The 23,987-nt window shown below is 40.0% G+C and overlaps 1 protein-coding gene across 1 annotated transcript in view; it reads left to right on the top strand.

Moving 5' to 3' along the window:
- Positions 1-10,040, top strand: part of Ar (androgen receptor) — a 194,428-nt gene extending 184,388 nt beyond the window's left edge. The window contains exons 6-8 of the mRNA XM_005081152.4: positions 1,597-1,727; positions 2,546-2,703; positions 3,431-10,040. Coding sequence (XP_005081209.1) covers positions 1,597-1,727; positions 2,546-2,703; positions 3,431-3,586 — 445 coding nt within the window. The 3' untranslated portion in view covers positions 3,587-10,040. The remainder of the gene's footprint in view (positions 1-1,596; positions 1,728-2,545; positions 2,704-3,430) is intronic.
- The last annotated feature ends 13,947 nt before the right edge of the window (positions 10,041-23,987 follow it).

Consider the following 23,987-nt stretch of genomic DNA (forward strand, 5'->3'; position numbering starts at 1 on the left):
CTTTTCCTTTTCCTTCCTTTAATTCTCTCTCAACTCTTTCTTCTTGTTTCCTGTTTATTTCCTCTTTGAATTCCTTTCATTGCTCCGTCCTCTTATTTCCTATCCATCCCCTGTCTTTTCTGTCTCAGGGGCCACCAACAATATTCTAGGAATCCATTATTCCAGGACCATGATTTCAAACACTGCAGTGTTGACATCAACAGAGGCGTGCAAATACAATGGAGACAGGCATACAGCCAGGTTCCAGGGAAAGCAGAACTTACTCAAATGTCCTCTAGGGTAAAAGAGCTTAGAGCAGCACTGTTCTGCTCAATTGACTTGTGATACCATCTAAACACTTCCCTTGTCCAGTTGGAGTGCAGCCTGGGTTGAATAATTCACCACCTGCTACCTTCTCTCCTTCTCCAGGGCAGCCAAGGTCTCTATGAGATAGGTTGCAGAACTTCTGCCCAGGCAATGATAAGCCTGCTTGCTCAGCCTGTGTACCAGGCTAGTGGCTTGGGAACCAGAATATCAAAACATAGCCTTTATAGTCCATCTGGGAGGTCTTTGTCCTCATCGCTTAAGGCGCTTAAGCTAGTGTCAAATTCCCCTTCCTTTCTTTCTTCACACACTACAAATGAATTGTCCTCTCTCTCTCTCTCTCTCTCTCTCTCTCTCTCTCTCTCTCTCTCTCTCTCTCTCTCTCTCTCTCTCTCACACACACACACACACTTCTCAACTTAAAGTCCTCCTAGTTGGAGAGCCTGTGTCTTTTCTTAGAGACTTGCCATAGCCAAACATGGAACAGAGAAGGTGCCTCCACCCTGAAGCTGTCTGAGCCTTGGCTACTTCCCCGTACAATTTATAGGTGATAATGTGATAATCTGTTCACAACTCACTATAAGAAAGCAGCACACAGATGTTTACAACCCCCAAATTGTGGTGAGGAACAGCCAGTCTTTGAGGGAGTGGGCTCCCCTCTGCAGAGGACATTGAGAATAGACATCAAAAAACACCCTCAGCACATTTAGAAGCACTGGAACTCATTGTGAAAAGACAATGTGCAATTTCTATCTATTGCTAGTTGTTTTTTAAAAGAAATGAATGCATTTCTATTACAGGAAATGGCAGGCAGGGGTGTTGACAAGATAAACACCGATGGCTACTTGCAAACCCTAGCGTTCTTATATTAACAGCAGATTGCTTGGTAGTCTCTCTGAGAAATCCTGAAATGGGCTGCCTAGATGGCAGATCCTGGCTCTGGCTGTAGCTGAGATCCTAACACTGTAGTCAGGGAGACCATGTCCCTGCCCCATTGTGTTCATTTGGCTATGCTTTCCTGTCCCTGACTCAGGCATCAGAAAGGAAATGCAGACCTGGAAATTCCATGTGCTAAACCATATCCTGACTGGAGAAGATGAGTCCTTATCTGGATATCAGAAGTTTGGGGGACAGGGAGAACAGCGTAGTTCCTTGTCACTGAAATCGTATCAGGACAAGCAGCCATCTTTTCTTGGAGAATCACAGGAGAGGGGGGCTCCAAGAAACATTTCTGGTATGCTGGTTGAAAGTGTCCTTTCATTTCTCCTTTTCACGTGTGTGTCTCTGGCTTAGATACCGCATGCACAAGTCGAGGATGTACAGCCAATGCGTGCGGATGAGGCACCTGTCTCAAGAATTTGGATGGCTCCAGATAACCCCCCAGGAATTTCTGTGCATGAAAGCACTGCTACTTTTCAGCATTAGTAAGTACCTGGGCCTGCAGAGGAAACCACTGGGAGCACAGAGGTTCCAGGGGGCCTGCATTTTCCACTAAACTGTTATTAGGGAGTATGCAGTTTCTGGACATTCCCCCTTTTTCTCTCTCCCTCTCTCCACCCTCCATGTCCCCTCAGCATCCTTTCTCCTTACAAAGACCAATTTCATATGTAAAGATCAGTTACATGGGTAGAATTCAGCCTTTACCAGATTCTGTACTCTCATTACCTCACTGAGAGAAGACGTTTTTAAAGAAGTAACAGGCCTCTGAAATACCCTGTAGTAACTGGCATGAGCCACCTTGCATTGCTGGCAGAGGAGTACAGCAGGAGGGACGACCTCCAAGAGGACATTTCCTCTTCTAGCAACAAAAGGAGGCTGATGGAGGCAACTGAGACAGGGTTTACTTGGCAGTCAAGGAAGCTTTCTTTAATGTCACCTCTAAGCAGAGTGTGATGGCGGAGAATGGAGGTATTTGGTATTTGATAAGCCAGGTTTTGTGAATGCCTAAATCATAGTTGGATGGAGAACAAAAAAAATTGAGACCTGAGAAATGGGTACATGAAAAAACTGGTCAAAAAAAGCTTCAGTCTATTTTATCTAACTCCTCTCCATGTTAAGAACAGAAAATCCTTTACTCTGAAGGCCCCAGGCACACAGACTTCAACTGACAGAAAGCCAAATAGACAGTTCCCTCTGTGTGGGGGTGGGGGGGTCAAGTTTGTGGTCAGAAAACTTGGTGCTTTGTCTAATACTCCTTCGTGGGCATGCTTCCCCTCCCCATTCTGTCTTCATCCCACATCAGTTCCAGTGGATGGGCTGAAAAATCAAAAATTCTTTGATGAACTTCGAATGAACTACATCAAGGAACTCGATCGTATCATTGCATGCAAAAGAAAAAATCCCACATCCTGCTCAAGGCGCTTCTACCAGCTCACCAAGCTCCTGGATTCTGTGCAGCCTGTAAGCAAACTACAGAGGGTGCTTTATCAGAGAGAGCAGCCTGATAGAGCCCAGTGATAATAGGCTCCTCTAGGGCCTGGCACCACCTGTTGGGAGGTGCTTCCATTTGCCTCTGGCTCTGAGTATGGTCCAAGAAGAAAATGCAATGGAGAAGAAAGGAACACAGGTCATAGTGTCCCAGCTGGATGTTGTGAAAGGGGTGGAGGAGTTGAGTACAGAGAAGCTGGGTCTCAGAGAAGAAGCATAAGGCAGATGAATTTCCCAGGCAGACAAAACAGGCCTAGATATTTTCTTTCCTCTTTTCCTTGATTCTTGTGTGTGTGTGTGTGTGTGTGTGTGTGTGTGTGACAGAGAGAGAGAGAGAGAGAGAGAGAGAGAGAGAGAGAGAGAGAGCTCAATGGAAGAAAGGAAAATAGGAACACTCAGACACTCAGTCCTAAATCAGAGAATTTGAAATGGAATAAATGATCTCTAGGAACTCTCGGTGCCTCCTTGGAGATCATTTTTTCTAACACACAAATGGGGTCATGCATGTACACACACACACAAACCCACACACACACACACACACACACACACACACACACACACACACACACCAGGCAGGACCAAGTCTAGGCCTTGGGACAATATGCTAAAGGTACTGGAATTCAGAGGTGGGAGGAGAGCTGGACAGGAGCCAAGTTTGTATTAAACATGTTTGTTCTGTCTCTTACTCTCCCTCCAGATTGCAAGGGAGCTGCATCAGTTCACTTTTGACCTGCTAATCAAGTCCCATATGGTGAGCGTGGACTTTCCTGAAATGATGGCAGAGATCATCTCTGTGCAAGTGCCCAAGATCCTTTCTGGGAAAGTCAAACCCATCTATTTCCACACACAGTGAAGACTTGGAAACCTTAATACCGAAATCCACCTTGTTCCCCTTTTCAGATGTCTTCTGCCTGTTATATAATTCTGCACTACTTCTCTGCAGTGCCTTGGGGGAAATTCCTCTACTGATGTACAGTCTGTCATGAACATGTTTCTTGGTTCTATTTCCTGGGCTTTTCCTTCTTTCTTTTTCTTCTTCTTCCCCCCTGTCACCCTCCCATGGCACATTTTGAATCTGCTGCCTGTTGTGGCTACTGTCTGGTTTTGAGACGTGTTGTATTTCTTTGAATCTGTGGTGACCCTCACGTGGCCCAGTGTCAATTGTGCTTGTTTACCGCACTGTGCTGTGTGCCAACCACTCAAATGTTTACTCACCTTATGCCATGTCAAGTTTAGAGAGCTATAAGTATCTGGGGAAGAAACAAACATAGAAAATAAAAAGCCAAAAAAAACATGCTAGGTTTGTTTCTTCACGATAATAAATAAACACATAGGATTCCCAAAGAAGCCAACAGTGACAAAGAAAGTAAAAATCACAGGTACATGAAGAGTCACTGTTGTTGTTCATCCTGTCTCTCTGTGGGAAACTTCAGTTGTTGCTAATGGCTATTGCTATTAAAGAGCAGGATGACCCCAAATCTTACTGGTAGGATAGAGAGAAAAGAGGACAAGGAGGGCGGGTGGATAACCATTACTTCCCCCACAGCCTTTGTCGCTGAGCAATAGAGTGCTCAGTTGCAGTGCAATTCATTGTACTGAAATGTGCTTGTTGTTTGAAAACTTGTCTGCATGTAAATGCCTCCTCCTTTAAATCCTTTTCTCTCTCAACTTCTGCTTCCACCCTCAACTGACTTTCAATAGGTTTTCTAAGAGCTTTGAACTAAATAATGTTCTCTTCAGCCAAAACTTTGGCCACTTCCACTGAAGTTAAATCAGTGAGAAGAGAGCAGAGAGATCTGACACTTTGGAAGGCTCCATTCAGATCTATGTGCATATTTCCATGTGTGAACCATAGAGGAGCTTTGTGGCTGGAGTCAGAGGAAAAGGAAGTGATGGCTTAGCCAGTCTCCCTTTAAGGACAGTAAATAGTTGATCCCTCAGTGCAATCACCTTTTCCTCTACTGTTAAAGGACCTGTAGACTCCTTGCCACCACATTCTCACTCCAAAGTTCTTCAGTGTTCGGACTCGAACTTCACTATAATGCATTTATTTAAGCCATGGTGGTAAAACTTGTTCACTTCTTTGGGCATGTTTGTTGACACTGCTAAGATCTCCCTCCTACCACCACCATGAAGGCTAGCAGATCAGCAGCCACAGCATCTATATTTAGATGTCCACAGTCTAAAAGACATCTCACTCAATGTCTTTCATCAACATTCAGATTTCTGGAGCCCTTAGACAAATTGGAAAGAAATCATCAAAGGAACCAGACAAACTGGGCATCTTGCCCTTGTCCTCCAGAGACAATATACTCCTATCAAGTGGAGAATTGTCAATTTCCTCCTCAAAGTGACTAAAGGGGCTACCTAGACCATGATGGAGGAGAAAACTTAGTAACCAGGCTGGGAAAAATGAAGACACTAGAAAGCATAGAATGCTCTCCTGTCCATCCAGCATACTCACCAGAAGAAGTCATGGGAAGAAGAGAGAAAGCCAAAAGATAAAACAGACTACCAAAGTCTTCAGAGAGGAAGTCTGAAGCCAAATGATGCCATCTGGCTAGATGTACACAAATTTTCTCATCCTCCTCTATTGCAATTGAACTTGGCCAAAGTCACTCATATTCCCTGTGAGAGTTGCCTCTCAATCAGAGGGTGCAGGACTACTGAGACTTACTATAGAACCATGACTCCCATTGGACAGATCTGGCCAGTGTGGCTACAGATAGACTGTACCCATAAACTCGGGGCATGCCCTGGGTTCCTGGTTTCATGTAATTTGTTGGGACCCTTCCTTTCTGTGCACTCTGTTCCTCAAACTTGAGTGCAGGAGGAATTCCCACCTACTCTTGCATTTGTACAAGTCCTCATCACTGAGGTCTTCACTTTACCACTGAGCTTAGGAGTTCAAGGGCCAGCCCCCAAGCTGCCCATTTTAGTTGATATACTATGTTGATGGAGAAATTTGTTTCTGAGTGACATGATATGATACACAGGAGTTTGCTTCCCTGCTTTCCTGTCTTGATATTAATAGCAAAACAAACTTGCAAAACAACTTCTTTAGCAAGACAGGGAGAATATAAGATGGATGATATGACAACCAAACCTGCTGGACAAAAACTGAAGCTGACAGGTTCCCTTTTTGAGCTAGAATAGACAGATTCTGATTTGCTTTGTGATGACACCATCTGGCTATGTACAGGATCTCTTTTAGCTATATCTTAAATAGAAAAAAATCACCACTCTTTTTAGTTAAAGTAATAGTTCCTTTACATCTATTTTAATGCAATTTCCATCTTCTGTAGTACATGGATTTTATTATAACATTATAATATTCTTTGTAAATATTAGAGGCTCTTTGTTTCATTTATCTATAGAGTTTTTCATCTTATGGAGTTCCAGATCATGACTTTTGTCATTATGAATGTACATGTTTTTTTGTTTTTGTTTATTTGCAAAAGCCAAAAATCAGTGAAACAGCAGTGTAATTAAAGCAACACAACTAGATAACTCTAAATTTGCAAGTGAGAAAACTAGAGAAAACAGTCTACACAAGGCCTTATGCCTACTGTTTCTGCATTGGGATTTGAGTGAGCAATGAAAGGCTTAGTTTGGCTGTGTTCTCCCACACAAGCAAAGACTAGATTGGTTTTTGCTTTTTCTTTTATGGGGGGATTTTCTGTTTTGTTTCTTTTTGTTTTCTTTGGCCATCGATGTTCCAGCTAGTGTGGCTGGCAGAAGTCTTATCTTGCAAACACTCTACTCAGCAGAGTGAGTGTTTCTGGTTCACTGTGCTCATCTATGAAAGAATGGTCATTGCTCCACTCATGGGGTAAGATGGAAGATCACTCACTGGACAAGTCAAGGTGATCATCTCCAAGGAGGTTTACAGTGCTTGATGGGAATGGACTGTGAGGACGAGAAAAAGAGGAGCATCATGGAGAAGGCCCGGATTGGGCTGGGCAGCAGACAGCTGCCAAAGTCACGAACTCTGTGATTAAAGAAGAGTCGTGTATTGCGCTTTCAACTCTCATTCACAGGGCAGCTCACTGTGTGTGGACTCTGAGCTGACATGGGAGTTGGCTTCTTTGTTCCATAGATTTTCTATGCCACAGGCAATATTATTGTTCTTGGAAAGTTCATTATTTTTTTAAATTACCTAACTCTGAGAAAGGGATTTTTTTTGAAGGATTCTGTCATATATCTTTGAAAAACAGAAAATCAGTAATATGTATATTTTTATGTATGTTCACTGGCACTAAAAAAAAAGAAAAAAAAGAGGAAAAAAACAGCTTCACTCTGTCCTTTGGGTAGTTACTAAGGTTAATTGTCCAGGTTGAGAAATGTGCTGATGCTAACATCCTTCTCTATCCACACCCTATTTCTAAATACATATAGGTATATATAACAAGATATATTCAACACACTTTAAGAAAAAATTATGTCCACCATCCACATGATAACCTGATACTTCACAAATTACCTGACTTTAAGCTTCAAGTGGCTTCTAATTGTTTGTTTCATTCAGTCCAGATGTGGCCTTGCCCCCATCTTTCCCTTAAATTTGGCAGGGCCCAAAAGCCCAAGCAACCCCTTATAACTCCCCAAGACCTATGCCAGCATCACACTTCAGAAACTTTTCTGAAGACAACTGATTTACTATCCTTGCATGACCCTAGCATGGCCCTGGACAAACAAGAGACTGACTATAATTCTCCTATATTAGTTGCCTAGATTTAAGAGGTCATTGGTCCAAAGGCCTGGCTCTCATGCTTGTGAACCATGAATGCTAACCTTCCAGATCAAATCCCAAACTGAAAGTCCAAAGAAGCCATTTAGCATGTGAAATTTCTTGGACTAAAAAGTTTCTTTCCTGGCTGCCTTTACAGACAGGTTTGTTCTCACTACTTATCACTTTGAAAATCTTTGAAAGTACTTCTTTTAGTAGAAAAGGAGATGAAAGCATTCCATTATGTAACCAAAGATTGTATTGTATCTGCTAAGATACCAAAATTTTTAAGGGCAGGGAAGGAGCAAGCATTAGTGCCTCTTTGGTAAACTATCCAAAGACAGACTGAAAGACTTTTCTGATGACTTACTTAGAAGACTTTGTGGGGAGGGGTTATCTCACAATATACATATTTAGAAGTGTTGAAGATAATTTGGAAAAAATGAGATTATAGTGTCCTTCACTAACTGATTTTATAAGCAGAATTAGCTTTCTTTTTTTCTAGTAGCTGCAGAGCAAATTCTTGAAGCTCCATCTTTGCATGGTTGGAAATGGAGCTGGTCTTGGCCACTGTGTTTGCTAGTGCCCATGTTAGCTTATTTGAAGATGTGAAGCCCTTGATGAGAAGGGGATGAGTTTAAAAGATTAGATATTGCACTAGAAGGAGGGCAGGCAGAAACCCTCATTTCTGCCCAGTTTGGACAGCACAAAAAGTTCTCTGCAGTTTAAGGCAGAAAGTTGAAATATATTGTAAATGAGTATTTGTATCCATGTTTCAAAACTGAATTATATATATAGATGTAATGTGTTCTGATAGCTTTACCTTTCTCTGCACCTTTATATTTGGTTCCAGGTCATATCTGATGCCATGTACTTGTAAGAGAGGTTGCAGTTATATTTTGGATGCTCTCTCAGAATGGATAAGACACCTGGATTGATCAGATAATTGATATCTCTTCCCATATTGGGCCTGGTGTTCAGGCCTTGCAAAGGGGTGGAGGAGGAAAGGGTAGGGTACATGATGTATTGCACTTTACTAGCTTAAGACAGATGAATGTGGAAAGGGTGGTGAAATGTCATTGAAATCGCCTGGAAATTGCAATAGGAAGAAATCCAGATGTGGGCCCAAGTGCCCACCTAAAAGCCTGGCCAGCATCTCTTTATGGGAGCTGAGCCATTGTAAGAAGGTTATTTCCTGATCTTCACTGTTCTTGTTAGAGAAGGGCAGTTGCCTGATCTTGGGAACCTGGAGCAAATGCTCCTTCTGTCACATCAATTCTTTCCCCTGCGATTGAGGTGCTCTTGCTACTGGGTGTCCGTGTGCTCTATTCTGGTTTTGGATATGTTCTGTAAAGATTTTGATAACTGATAATGTATTTTCTCTGTTAAAATTTGTTAGTGTACTACAAGTCATATCTCTGTAGGTGCAGGTCCATTGCTAGTCATGAGTAGAGACGTTTTTCTTCAATTAAGTGTTTGACCCTGGGGTCTGTTGCCCAGAGCCTCCTAACCCCCAACCATTCTAGGTGAAGGCAGAAAAAATACATTTTGTCACTTTTCTTCTGAAATTTCAGCCAAGGTAACAAATCACTGGGAATTCTTCTATCCCTCCAAAGCACAGTAGATAATTGAATTTAGCAGGTGGTGTTTTAGAGCAAACAAACAAACAAACAAAAACAGCCTTTGATCTAATTTTAATATGATCCAATTTAATCTGGCCAGGAAGCAGGTAATGTCTACTAAGTGACTTTAAATCCTGCTGCAGTATAGCAGGATTCTACTTTGTTTCTTTGTTCCATTTGTCTCTTGGCCTTTCATGGAATTAAACAAGAAGCTGTGAAATGGGCCTGGAATACTTTCCATGTAAGCTACTAAGTAAGACTGTTGTTTAGCTGCAGATACCACTGACCAACAACAACTGGAGTACACACATATACATTACCCAAAGAAAAAACGGTTCTGAAATGTTGCTATTTCTCTGCAGGAACCATGTCTGTCTGCTGCCTTGTAGTTTGAGTCATTGTACTCCATATGACAGATATACCAGGTTTGCAGTATCTCATGACCTTAGCACTTGGTACTAACTGTCCTGCGGGGAAGTGCCTATGGGGTTGTCCTATAAGTCACTTTGGCCACTAAGAGTTTCCACCATTGGGATCCCCCCAGGTTAAAAAAAGAGAGACATACCCCCCTCACCACTCCTTGACACACCATTCTGCTTTCATCTAAACAGATAGAATGGACATTGATTAGGGAGTGCATACAGATGACACCCTTACACTGTCCTTGAGATTAATTTGGCAGTAGGAGGGACTAGACAATGTAACCAGAGATAAGAATTACATTTTGATGTGGAGAGAGCAAAGAGAGAAAGCATTATTCAAAGTTTTTTCAAAAGAAACAAACTAATTATGCTTGAAACTTCTTTCGATGGGGCTTCAGTTCTCACAGCGGCACTTGGCCTCCACTGGGCAGCAGGACCAGCCCCAAGCGCTAGAGTTCTGTTCTCTTTTTGTAATCTTGGAATCCTTTGTTGCTCTAAATACAATTAAAAATGGCAGAAACTTGTTTGTTGGAATACATGTGTGACTTTTGGTTTGTCTCTGCGTCTGGTTTTAGAAATGTCATCCTTTGTGTAAAATATTGGCTTGTTGGTCTGCCAGCTAAAACTTGGCCACAGCCCCTGTTGTGGCTGCAGGCTCAAGTTATTGTTAACAAAGAGCCCCGAGAAAAGCTGCTAATGTCCTCTTATCACCATTGTTAATTTGTTAAAACATAAAACAATCTAAAATTTCAGATGAATGTCATCAGAGTTCTTTTCATTAGCTCTTTTTATTGGCTGTCTTTATTGGAGTCAAGAATTGGTATCATGCCCAGTGGCCTTTTATGCTACTTTGATTTTCATATAGTTTCAAAAACTCTTAGCCAAGGGTTATAAATTCGCCCTGTCTTAACCTTAGCGTAGGTTGACCCAAGACCACCAAAATAACAAAGCATCTGTGTTAGAAAGCACAGATGGACACCAAAAGCCCATCACAACCTTTTGTGAGAAGCCCCAAGCTTTTCAGCTATGGGAAATCTGCACAGAGCTCAAGCACTCACATTCACATGCTGCTTCTTATAAGCGAGTTCATGGTGCATCACTGTTCAGTTTGAACCAACCTTCAGACAAAGGATGAGCATATTCTCAACTTCACTGTTTTGCCAGCTTATACTGTCCTCAGCCACACAAGCATAATCTGAGCCATACTTCTCTTGTGTTGTTCTTCCGTTCAAATAAGACCACTTCCTGTTGTATCCCAATGCTAACACATATGAGACCCCAAACCAGATTGTTGGTTTTCGGATATGACTGATCTATCATTGAGGCATTATATATACCTTAGGCAGCAATAAGAATGGTTTCTATGGATCATATCCTCACATGTAATAGGAGTTGTCACAGGCCTCCATTCTGGTTTTGATTGGGGATTCAGTGAGAACATATGTCAGACAGCTGGTAGGCTATTTGTTCTGGCTCTGTTCCCTATTAAAATTCCAGAACCCATAATAGAGATCCCACATTGAGTCATTTTTATCATTTTCCACCTCAAAGTACATGGATTTCTCAAATGTTTCCTGACATCAATGCATGAGCAAGAAGAAATATCAGCAATTCTTAGGATATGTATTTGCATACCTACAATGAAGAAGAGGAATATATATGTTTGTAGGTTACACAAGTCATAACCTGCTTCCAGAATAGGTCACTGACCACTATTGCTTAGGCTGTCCTCCCTTGCATCTACAACAAATGACCTAACAACTGCACTACTTGATTTTACTTACCGCTCAGTTCTTCAGAGGGTGGTTAACATCTACCACAGGGATTTTCCCCCAGAAGTAGCACCACCAAGTTTAGAGATAAGACGCCTAATGGACTTGAAAGACTCTGCAGACAGAAGTCCTCTATTGACTTGCTAATGGTCATGCATATATATATGTGTGTGTGTGTGTGTGTGTGTGTGTGTGTGTGTGTGTGTGTGTGTGTGTGTGATCCAAGCCTACTCATTTAATGTATGACAATGGAAAACTCCTTTTCTGGATCTGAGTTGATTCATCAGTAAAGTAAATGTCTGTTAGAAGATATTTGGAACTACATGAGATAGAAAGTCTTTTCTGCCCAAACACTATGGTGACTGCAAACTCCAAAATACTTTTCATATAAATGACCTAAGATGAAAAGGAAAAGGACTTTCCCTGTCCTCAGAACCAGTTTTGGCACTAGCATGTCCATAATTTGTACTCAACAAACATTCACAGCACAAATGTTGGGAGGCAGAGTGTCAAAACAGCAACAGGTATGGTTGACCCTTTGAAGGTTGGGAAAGGGCACAAAAGTCAAATCATGTATTTATTATAGAGATTATCATGTAAATGACAGAGATAAATAGCCGCTAAATAAGCCCTAGTCATGCACCATGGTTTCAGTGAGTTGACAGTCTATTACATGCCCCAGATTAAAACATTCACACAACTTTCTCATATCCTTCAGCTCAAATAAATAAGGTTGATCTTTAATTTAGAATTGCTGATTTTAAGATGGGAGTATGTGGTGCATGTCTTTAATCCCAACACTCAGGAGGTAAGGGCAAGTGGATTTCTGTGTGTTTGATGACAGCCTGATCTACAGGGAGAGTTCCAGGACAGCCAGGGCAATACAGAGCAACCTTGTCTCAAAACAACAAACAAACAAACAAAAATCCCCTGCTAAGAATTGCTAACTTTAGGACTAGAAGGGCTTTTGAGCATATTCCAGATCTCTGCTTTACATAGGAAAGCTGAGCCAAAATATGTAGTGGTTTTATGGCCTAGAACCTGTTGCAAGGACCATCCTTAGAACCCAGTTTATGTTTCACTCATGTGTATGGTTATATGGGAAACATTTCAAGGTGGTGAGACATCCAAGATAACTTACCCTGTCCCTGTGTGCTTATTTGGAGCTTTAAAATGTGAGAGCTTCAACTTCTTGATATATGGCTCCCATATACACAGAATAAGAATGTCTACCCCAGTTGCTAAACCTAATTTATCTTCTACTCATTCCAAGTGGTTTTCTTCATTACTACTGAAAAGGAGGGGAATAAAAGAAGAGACACACTTGATGAGCTCTAAAAGGGACTGCACAATAAAATGAGAGACATGAGTACAAGGATGGCTTCCTGACATAACAGGCAGATATGGAGGGCTTATGCATGCCAATGATTTTGCCATACTTTTTATATTTTTATTTAAATTAGAAACAAACTTGCTTCACGTGTCAATCCCAGCTCCCTCTCCCTCCCCTGCCCTCCCTTAGCCCCCACCCCAATGCCCACTCCATTCGCCAGGGAGGGTGAGGCTCTCCATGGGGGATCTCCAGAGTCTGTCATTTCATTCAGGGCAGGGCCTAGGCCCTCCCCCAAGAGTCCAGGCTGAAAGAGCTTCCCTCATTGTGGGATGGGCATGCAAAGTCCATTTGTGTGCCAGGTATAAATACTGATCTATTACCCAAAGCCCGCTAGATTGTCTAGGCTACCTCATTGACACATACTTTCTGGAGGTCTAGATCAGTCCCATTCTGGCCTCTCAGCCATCAGTCTGGTGTCCAAGATCTCCCCCTTGTTCAGGTCAGCTGTTTCTTTGGGTTTCACCATTCCATTCTTGACACTTTTGGTCATCAGTCCTCCCTGTCATTCACTGGGTTCCAGTTCAGTTCAGTGTTTAGCTGTGGTGTCTGCCTCTGCTTCCATCAGGCACTGGATGAAGATGCTAGGATAGCATGTAAGGTAGTGTCAAACTCATTATCTGGGAGCGGTATTTAAGGTAGATTCTTCACTATTGCTTACTTGGCAAGTTGGTGTCATCCTTGTAGATCTCCAGAAATCTCACTAGTACCAGATCTCTCCTCAAACCTAACTTAAAATGACTCCCTCTGTTATGATATCTCTCTTCCAGCTCTCCTCTATTCTTCCCACAACTCAAACTTCCTGCTCCCCCATATCCTCCTCTCTCCTCCTCTTCTCCCCCTGTCTTTGCCCTGGCTCTACCTCCCCTCCCCCCATGCTCCCAATCTTCTCAGAAGATCTTGCCTCATTCCACCTTCTCTGGGTTACCATACATAACTCTCTGAGGGTCCTTCCTGTTTCACAGTCTCTCTGGCAGTGGGGTTGAAGGCTGACATTCCCCTGATCCACGACTAAAATCCATATGTGAGTGAGTATATACCATGTTTGCCTTTTTGTCACTGGGTTATCTCACTCAGGATGGTTTCTTCTACTGCCATCCATTTGCCATTTCCATAGTGGCTGCAACAGTTGGCACTCCCACCAGCAGTGAAAGAGGGTTTTCCTTTTTCCACATCCTTTCCAGCATAAACTGTCATTGGTGTTTTTTGATTTTAGCCATTCTGACAAGAGTAAGACAGTGTCTCAGAGTTGTTTTGATTTGCATTTCCCTGATGGCTAAGGATGTTTAGCATTTTCTTAAGTGTCTCTCAGCCATTTTAGACTCCCCTATTGAGAATTCTCTAGTTCTGTAGACCAGTTTTTAATTGGACCCTTTGGTGTTTTGGAGACTTGCTTCTTGAGTTCTTTGTAAATTTTGGAGATCAGCCCTCTGTCAGATGTGGGGTTAATGAATATCTTTTCCCATTCTGTGGGATGCCTTTTTGTCTTGTTGACTGTGTCCTTTGCCTTGCAGAAGCTTCTCAGTTTCAGGAGGTCCCATTTATTAATTGTTGATCTCATTGTCTGTGCTACTAGTGTTATGATCAGGAAGCTGTCTCCTGTACCAATTCGTTGAAGGGTACAACCCACTTTCTCTTCTAAGTATTTCAGTGTGGCTGGATTTATGTTGAGGTCTTTGATCCATTTGGACTTAAGTTTTGTGCATGGGGATAGACATGGATCGGCAGTCTTCTACTTGCCAGGATCTAGTTATGCCAACACCATTTGTTGAAGATGCTTTATTTTTTCCACTGTATATTTTTAGATTCTTTGTCGAAGATCAGATGTTCATACATGTGTGGGCTAATATCAGGGTGTTCAATTTGATTCCATTGGTCTACCTGTCTATTTTTATGCCAATACCAATCTGTTTTCAGGGCTAAAGCTCTACAATAGGGCTTTAAGTCAGGGATGGTGATGCCTCTGGACGTTGTTTTGTTGAACAGGGTTGTTTTCCATATAAAGTTGAGAATTGTTCTTTCAAGGTCTGTGAAGAATTGTTCTCGGGATTTCAATGGGGATTGCATTGAATCTGTAGATTGCATTTGGTAAGATTGCCATTTTTACTATTTCAATCCTACATATCCAAGAGCTTGGGAGATCTTTCCATTTTCTGGTGTCTTTTTTAATTTCTTTCTTTAAAGACTCAAAGTTCTTGTGATACAGTTCTTTTAATTGTTTGGTTAGTGTTACCCCAAGGTATTTTATGTTGTTTGCAGTAATTGTAATAGGTGATGTTTCTCTGATTTCTTTCTCAGCCCTGTTTATTTTTGTCTGTATATAGTAGAGCTACTGATTTTCTTGAGTTGATCTAGTATCCTGCCACTTTGCTGAAGGTATTTGTCAGCGGTAGGAGTTCCATGGTAGAGTTGTTTGGGTCACTTATGTAAACTATCATGTCATCTGCAAATAGTGAAAGTTTGGCCTCTTCCTTTCCAATTTGTATTCCCTTGATCTCCTTTTGTTGTCTTATTGCTCTGGCTAGAACTTCAAATACAATATTGAAGAGATATGGAGAGAGTGGACAGCCTTGTCTTGTTCCTGATTTTAGAGGAATTGCTTTGAGTTTCTCTCCATTTAGATTGATGTTGGCTGCTGGTTTGCTGTATATAGCTTTTATTATGATTAGGTATGTTCCTGTTATCCCGGATCTCTCCAATACCTATATCATGAAGGGGTGTTGGATTTTGTCAATGGCTTTTTCAGCATCTAGTGAGATGATCATGTGATTTTTGTTTCTCAACTTGTTTATATGGTGGATTACATTGATGGATTTTCATTTGTTGAACCATCCCTGCATCCCTGGGATGAAACCTACTTGATTATGGTGGATGATTTTTCTGATGTATATTTGGATCCTATTTGTCAGTATTTTATTGAGTATTTTTACATAAATGTTCATGAGGGATATTTGTCTAAAGTTGTCTTTCTTAGTAGTGTTTTTGTGTAGTTTACTAACAAGGTTATTGAAGCCTCATAAAAAGAGTTTGGCAAAGGCCCTTCTGCTTCTATTGCATGGGATACTTTGAGGAAAATTGGTATAAGCTTATCTTTGAATTTCTGGTAGAAATAAGCACTGAGGCAATCTGGACCTGGGCTTTTTTTTTGCTTGGGAGACTTTTAATAACTATTCTTATTTCCTTAGGGGTTATAGGTCTGTTTAAATTACTTATCTGTTCTTGATTTAATTTTGGTAAGTGATATCTATCCAAAAAATTGTCCATTTCCTTTAAATTTTCAAATTTTGTAGATTACAGGTTTTCAAAGTATGACTTGATGATTCTCTGGATTTCCTCAGTGTCCGTTGTTATGTATCCCTTTTCATTTCTGATAGTGTTAGTTTACATGTTCACACTCTGCCCTTTGGTAAGTTGGAAATATGTTTGTCTATCTTGTTGATTTTCTTGAGGAACCAATTCTTTGTTACATTGATTCTTTGTATTGTTTTCCTAGTTTCTACTTTATTGATTTCACCCCTCAATTTGTTTATTTCCTGGCATATCCTCCACAGGGGTAAGTTTGCTTCTTTTTGTTCTTGAGCTTTCAGTTGTAATTTTGCCACACTTTAGCCCATAAGTTCACATTTTCCTTCAGTGGCTTAAGTGAAAACATCATTTAGGAGAATTGGTCTAACTGCTATCCATTAAGGCTCCATAAAGAACAAGCTGATTTCAAATAGACTATGTAAATACTCCTTCACATCTCCCCATTGCATTGTCTCAAATCTCAAAACAGAAAACAGGCCATCAGATGAGGTACACTCTGTGACAAAACATAAAACATGTAACAACATATAGCAGGCACATGCATACTCAAAGTGAGAAAAACCCTTTGAGGTGTCAAGGATAGGTAATTTCAGTGTTAGACTAACTTTTAATGAGAATCCCATTGACTGCAAAGACTTCAGGGATCTTCACAGTCTCATTATCCAATGTTTCCCACAGCCATTGACTTTCAGTTGTTCAGAAATAATCATTTGTAAGACCATTCTGTTTCCTTCCCATGAACAAGAAAGACATGGTTCTACACTGATGGAGATCTGGGTCTATTGGGGGAGACAAACAAAAACACAGATCATTGTAGTATCACCTAGTGAGTGCTATGACAAGGAGATTACTGGGTTCTGTCATTGTCACTGAGGAACAGTGCCTGCCTAATCTGAAGGTAAGTTCAAGGAAGATTTTTCAAAGAAATCAAGGCCACGACTCAAATTGGATGAAAATGAGCCTGGGAGAGGAGAAAAAAGAATCCTTACTAAGGTAAGAGTTGGCAGGTGTTTAAAAGAAACTAGAAGTACTTTAGTTGAAATAATAGGGAGAACTGAATAAGAGAATGGCTGTAAGCTAATAAAAGCATAGAAAATAATCACACACACACACACAAAAAGTGTGTGGCATTTACCTTATGAGTAACAGGGATTCATAGAAGGTCTTGCCAGCATTTTAATTCCCAGAACACTGTCAGATAATTCACCTAATCTAAGCCTCACAACATCCTAAGAATGCAGAGAGGTCAGTGGGCAACCAATTTCCAGAGAGGTAAACTGAGGCCTGTGAATGCGATTTGCCCAAAGATTGCTATAAAATAATTGATGTTCTTTTATCTAAACCAATAAGCCCACATATTCTGATTTCCAGCATTACTCTTCTCCATTATATCAGTTAAGTGAAAACTAGGACCTAATAACACAAATATTGAAATGCAAATGTTCAAGTATCTCTGTAATGATAACATATGTTGCCTGCTACCCCACCTGCACATGCTAGGGCCTTGCCAGAATGCCAATAACACAAGGCTCCTAAAACGTAAAGAAGACCCAGAGGAAAAGAGAGTAACATTAACTTCATATGTAGTAAAGAGCTTGGGAAGTAAACTAAACAGGGAATCAGAAAATTCTAGAGAAATGACAACTTTCCAACTTTCTGGGTGAGGTAATATCTGACTCTGTCCTTAACTAATCAACTAGAACATCACAGGAGGGGTAGTTATCTAGGTAGACAACCTGGGCAGTGAAAGTTTGTGCCTTCCTTATAGGGAAAGAAAGTAAAAGCAAAGAAGAACAGAGAGGAAAAGTGAAAACTTTCATTGTTAATTCTGATTGTGAAAATCTTTATTTTTAAGAATTAGAATTTTTTCTGTAGGCTATCTATTCTCAGGTGTCATGTCTGAACAATAATGGCCTTATATACAACATAGTCTGAGAAAAGTCACTAGGACTGTGTGTGACACCTGATACATAGCTTACCTCACCAAGAATCTTTCTCTCCTTCCTCTCCCATTTAAGAATTGAACTATGAGTGCAAATGGGACCCACAGCCTTAGAAATGGATAATGTAGATCTCTCATCATATCTTTAAAGAAAATTATCTATGAATTTCAATATCTAAACCATCAATATATTCCTTGACACAGGTCACAACTGATTTTAATACATCATTTGAAATAACTAAGAAATTTTAATAAAGCTGTAATATGATAGATGCTAAGCTAAAACTTGTATGAGAATCTAATAGAATGTCAAACAGAGATTGATTAATGAACAAAATTGTTAATAATAATAAAACATCTGGAAATATTACTACTACATTCCTTCCATTACACATGGTGTAATGTTCTTTACACTATATATTATGCAACCCTCCTATCAACCATACAATTTGAGTAGTGTTACCCTCCTTATGTAGGTAAGCAAAGACTTTTTCTACCATAGATTAAGATTTCTTCTAGACAATACAATATAACCTCAAACTCAAGTAAGTGAATTGCCAAAGCCTACAATCTTGATCAGTGTATCAGTCTTAAAAGACTGGTTTGGTTTTTTATTGCTTTTACAAAGAGACCCAAGGAACCCCAAAGCAGGCAGTAGCACCAAAAACAGGAGGGAAGGCAAACCTATATCATAATGCAATTGTCTTCTTAAACACCCACTTTGAAAGTGTCAGTTATATATGGTATATATGCAGTCATAATTTCTACATAGCCTCATCCCCAAATTACATATGACTATGGCTGGGAACCAAGGCTATTCTTCCCCATTCCTGTCTGATTAGTTTTGTGGGGGTATAGCAATTCATTTGGCATCCAGGTAATCCATGAACATATTTGTCTGATAAAGAAGGCAGAAAAAAACAAACATTGGGGTTTATTAACTAACACATAAGCTCATGTAACTCCTATAACGTTTTGGGTCATCATCTTCCATACACAGAACAAAGAAACTAAACTGCCTGGCTTATTTTTTTCAACTTTTCCAGGTTTCCTTGGACTTTGGAAAAATGGTGAAAACCCAAATGCTATCAATCTGAGATATTCTCACTTTGATTATATTCATGCCTGTTACCTTCTGCTTGCATTTCAGAAACCCGTGCCCTAGAGCTTCCTCTACTGCAAATGTCTAGCCATCAGATTTGTCTCCACACATCTAGTAATCTGTTACTCATTTTTGTACAACAGTCTCTATCACATAGCATACCTTTCAGACTGTCACTCATATGTATGTGTCAGTGTTTCTTAGGCTATTCTATATTTCACCTATATTGGTGTGTGCCAAAGATACATACAAATAACTGATCCAAACAGATACATATAGTCAAGTTTAAGTTCTCTAAGGTATTGGAGGATATGGACATAAAACCAGAATACAGGCAATGTGGATGGAAAAAAATTAATCTTCATGATAAGGCCAAAGATTTTCTTTGGGGAATGGGAAAATCATTTTTAGCAGTCCTTGTTTAGGTGGGTCTCCCATATTAAGTGCTCTTCTGTGTTTCTGCTAGAAAACCCTTCCTGATCATTAATGCTATTATTAAAAGCAAGATTCAGTGCTTTACTTTTATAATTTACTGTTATAATTTACTTTTATAAAGCTGGAAATGAACATCCTATTTTTAAAAATTTGACACTCTTTTTTTCCTTTTTTATTTAAGTTAGGAACAATTTTGTTTCACATGTCAATCCCAGCTCCCTCTCCCCTCCCCTCCTCCACATCCCTCCCCACCAGGCCCCCCAGTCCCTCAACCATTTTCCACTCAGATCCCAAGGATTGAGTGAGGCCCTCCATGGTGGATCTCCAGAGTCTGCCATGTCATCCAGGGTAGGGTCTAGGCCCTCCTTCAAGAGTCCAGGCTAAGAGAGCATCCCTCATTATGGGATGGGCACTCAAAGTCTATTTGTACACCAGGGATAAATACTATCCAAGGCCCCATAGATTACCTAGGCCTCCTCACTGACACCCACATTCAGGGTGTCTGGGTCAGTCCCATGCTTTGCACACAGCCATCAATCTGGGGTCCAAGAACTCCCCCTTGTTCAGGTCAATTGTTTCTGTGAGTTAAACCAGCCCAGCCCTAACTCCTTTGCCCATCAGTTCTCCCTTTCTGACACTGGATACCAGGAGTTCAGTTCAGTGTTTATCTTTGAGTATCTGCCTCTGCTTTCATCAGTCGCTGGATAAAGGTTCTGTTTCCCAGATTTTCCGCCACTCCCCTAATTCATGTCTAGATTCCATATATGAGTGAGTACATACCATGTTTCTATTTTTGTGACTGGGTTACCTCACTCAGGATGGTTTCTTCTAGCGCCATCCATTTGCCTGCAAATTTCAAGATTCCATTGTTTTTTTCCACTGTGTACTCCATTGTGTAAATGTACCACATTTTCTCTATCCACTCTTCAGTTGAGGGCATCTAGGTTGCTTCCAGGATCTGGCTATTACAAATATTGCTGCTATGAACATAGTGGAACAAACATCCTTGTTGTATGAATGTGCATCTTTTGGGTATATACCTAAGAGTGGAATTGCTGGGTCTTGTGGTACATTGATTCCCATTTTCCTGAGTAATCTCCACACTGATTTCCAAAGTGGCTGTACAAGTCGGCACTCCCACCAGCAGTGTAGGAGTGTTCCCCTCTCTCCACAACCTCTCCAGCATAAACTGGCATTGGAGCTTTTGATTTTAGCCATTCTGACAGGAGTTGTTTTGATTTGCATTTTCCTTATGGCTAGGGATGTTGAGCAGTTACATAAGTGTCTCTCAGCCATTTTAGACTACTTTACTAAGAATTCTCTATTTACTTCTATACCCCACTTTTTTATTGGCTCCTTTGGTGTTTCTTGGGTTCTTTGTAAATTTTGGAGATCAGCTATCTATTAGATGTGGGGTTGTTGAATATCTTTTTCCAATCTGTGGGTTGCCTTTTTGTCTTGCTGACTGTGTCCTTTGCCTTAGAGAAGCTTCTCAGTTTCAGGAGGTCCCATTTATTAATTGTCGATCTTAGGGTCTGTGCTACTGGATTTATGTTCAGGAAGTAGTCTCCTGTTCCAATTCGTTCAAGGGTGCCTCCCATTTTCTCTTCTAACAGGATCAGTGTGACTGGATTTCCCCTTTTTAAGCCTAAGCCATTTATTGGGCCTGCAGTTATTTGTACTAGCAGCACACTTTCATTTTTATAATTTTGGTATCTCAATGTCACAGAGAACTCATAAAATTGTACAGGAGAAGCAGATTGGGAATTAAAATCAGCATTGAGAAATTTACTGATGTGCTGAGTAAAATAGAAAAATTATGTTTTAAAAGTCGTTGTTGAACTGATACATTAGTAAATAATCCAAAGAAGTAAAAAACTGAAGTTAAAAAAAATCATACATAACAAGCAAGTATTACAACACAACTCTGCCCTTAGAATTGTATCAGTTCTTGGGAGATGCTAAATTTCTGTTTTAGCAACTATTAAGAAATGGAGAAGAGGACAAGAAAGCTGAGAACCAGAGTTTCTCTGGAAGCTGTCTCTGTGATATCTAGCCAGCCTGCCTAATAAAGCTGCCTAGAAGAGAGCAAAAGACCCTGGCAGGAAGTACTGCTCCTCACATTCAGGGATGACCTGGAGGGTAAGAAGAGGCTACGGGGATGGAGCAAAACAAGGGAGCTATCACGAAAAAAAGACTTCCAGCCTCCCCTTCCTCCTCACCCTGTCCCAGGAACACTGAGGTTGCAGAGTCCAAGGGTCACATTTGCTCCTTCCTCATATGGTACCACATGGATCCTGCTAGAGTCAGAGGGGTCTAGGAACTTCACCTTTCACTTCAGCACAGCTCTACCAGCAACATACTCTATAAACATTCTCTTTTTTATCATCTTATATCATTTAATTTCTGGTATTGCATATAACTCATGATGGTTTTTCTTTTGTTTGTATATTGCTGAATTATGTTTGTTTCTTTCTTCAGTAGCATGAAATACATACTCCACTATTACTCAAATGTCATTTTTTTCATTATATCATCTTTATTGCCTTCTCTTTTAACCTATGAGTTATACCCTTTCATAGCTCTAACTATCTTTAAAATATATGGACAGTGAAACTATTCCCATTTTCTGAAACTTTACTCACCTTGTTTTTTCTTTGTTTTGTTTTTGCTTTCCATGGTGTCCTTCCTCTCAGTACTTGTCTTCCTCTCCTGATATTATTAATTAATATCTGAATATACTCCATACAATCCTTGGTAGTTTATCATCAAATGATTATTAAAGTGAAAGGGGTTACTATTACTGATTGACTAGTATGAAGTGTGTTTTGTGGTAATACAGAATATCAGTGATATCTCAAATAATATCCTACATAGGTAATAGTATAAATTTTACACCAACTAAACACCACATTCAAAATAACCACAATCAAATCTCAAATAAACACTGAAAATACTCCCACTGAAAGAATATAGCAGATAAAATAAAATCCAAGCAAATAAAAAACAACAGTTGTATAAATTCCATCGAAGCAAATTAAGCAGAATGAAAAACCAATACAACTCCAAAAAATATTAATCCTATAGTAACAGCATCTATTGAGAGTAAGTTAGATGAAATTCCATACAAAGAACTCAGAATAACTTATATGTTGGTTCAATGAACTCAAAGAAGATATAATCTTCTATTTAAGCCATAAACAGCTGAATGTAATAAGGAACAGGTTTCAGGAAATGAAAAGGGAATTCAACAGAGAGATATCCTGAAGAAAAACTGAAATTCTGGAGATGAAGCATATACTAAATAAAATTTAAAACTCTGTGGAAGTCTCAGCAATAGAATGGATCAAAGAGAGGAGAGAATATCTGAGTTTGAAGACAAAGCACAGGGACTGTAGCAATACAGCAAGGACAAAGATGAATAAATAAGAAGGTATCAGTAGGAATTCCCATATGTATCTGACACCCTGAGGGGAAAATGATTATACAGATAATAAGCATAGAGGCAAGAATCTTGACCTAAAGACACAGAAAATATTTTTAAAAGATCCATAACAGAAAATTTCCCAAAATTAGAAAAAGAGAAACCAGATAGAGGGCACTGGAGACAACAAATTGACAAGGCAAGAAAACAAACTCTCCTCGTTATTGTAAAATTAAAATATTAAATATATGAAACAAACAAAGGATATTGAAAGCAGCAAGGGAGTACCACACAGTTATATATAAGGGCAGACCACTAAGAACAACAGTATGTCATTGAACTGAAACTTTAAAACACAGGAAAGCCTAGATTTGCAAGTTCTGAAAGATATTAACTGTCAACCAAGACTACAAGACCCAGCAAAGCTATCTGTCCTAATTGAAAGAAAAAATTCTGTGATTAAAATCAACTACATGAATTTATGACCACTAAACCAAACCTACAGAAAAAATATGTAAGGAATCCTTCCAAATGAAAATAACAATGAATCCTTCTATGAGGTTTCAGGAAAGAATAAGTCACATTATAATAATAATCAAGAGAGAAAAAAAACACTACAAAATCAACAGAATAGCGGGAATCAATGCACACTCTTCAATGATAACCCATAATACTAATGACCTGAATTCCTCCAATCAAAATACACAGAACACTAGACTGAATAAAAGAACAATCACCATCTATTTTTTACATAATGACAACACCAGTTGACATGATAGCATTGGCAGAAACTTTCATGAGATCCTACCCTCAAATGAAAAGCTACAGGCAATCAATGACATCTGAGAAAGGGAAAATCAGTTTTTCCAGAGATGAACTTCCTAACCCATGTACATACAAACAAAACTAAATGGACTCAGACAGTGTGTGTGTGTGTGTGTGTGTGTGTGTGTGTGTGTGTGTGTGTGTGTGTCTGGCTCTTTGGCTTTCTGACTCACTCCTTCTCTCTCTCTTTCTCTCTCTGTGTATTTAAAGAAGCAGGGATCATTAATTTGAGAGGGAGTTGTAGGGATATGAAAGAAGTTAGATGGGGAAGGGAGTGTGTGTAAA

The sequence above is a fragment of the Mesocricetus auratus genome, unplaced genomic scaffold (assembly GCF_017639785.1).
Source record: "Mesocricetus auratus isolate SY011 unplaced genomic scaffold, BCM_Maur_2.0 Super-Scaffold_100003, whole genome shotgun sequence".
NCBI classification, from domain to species: domain Eukaryota; kingdom Metazoa; phylum Chordata; class Mammalia; order Rodentia; family Cricetidae; genus Mesocricetus; species Mesocricetus auratus.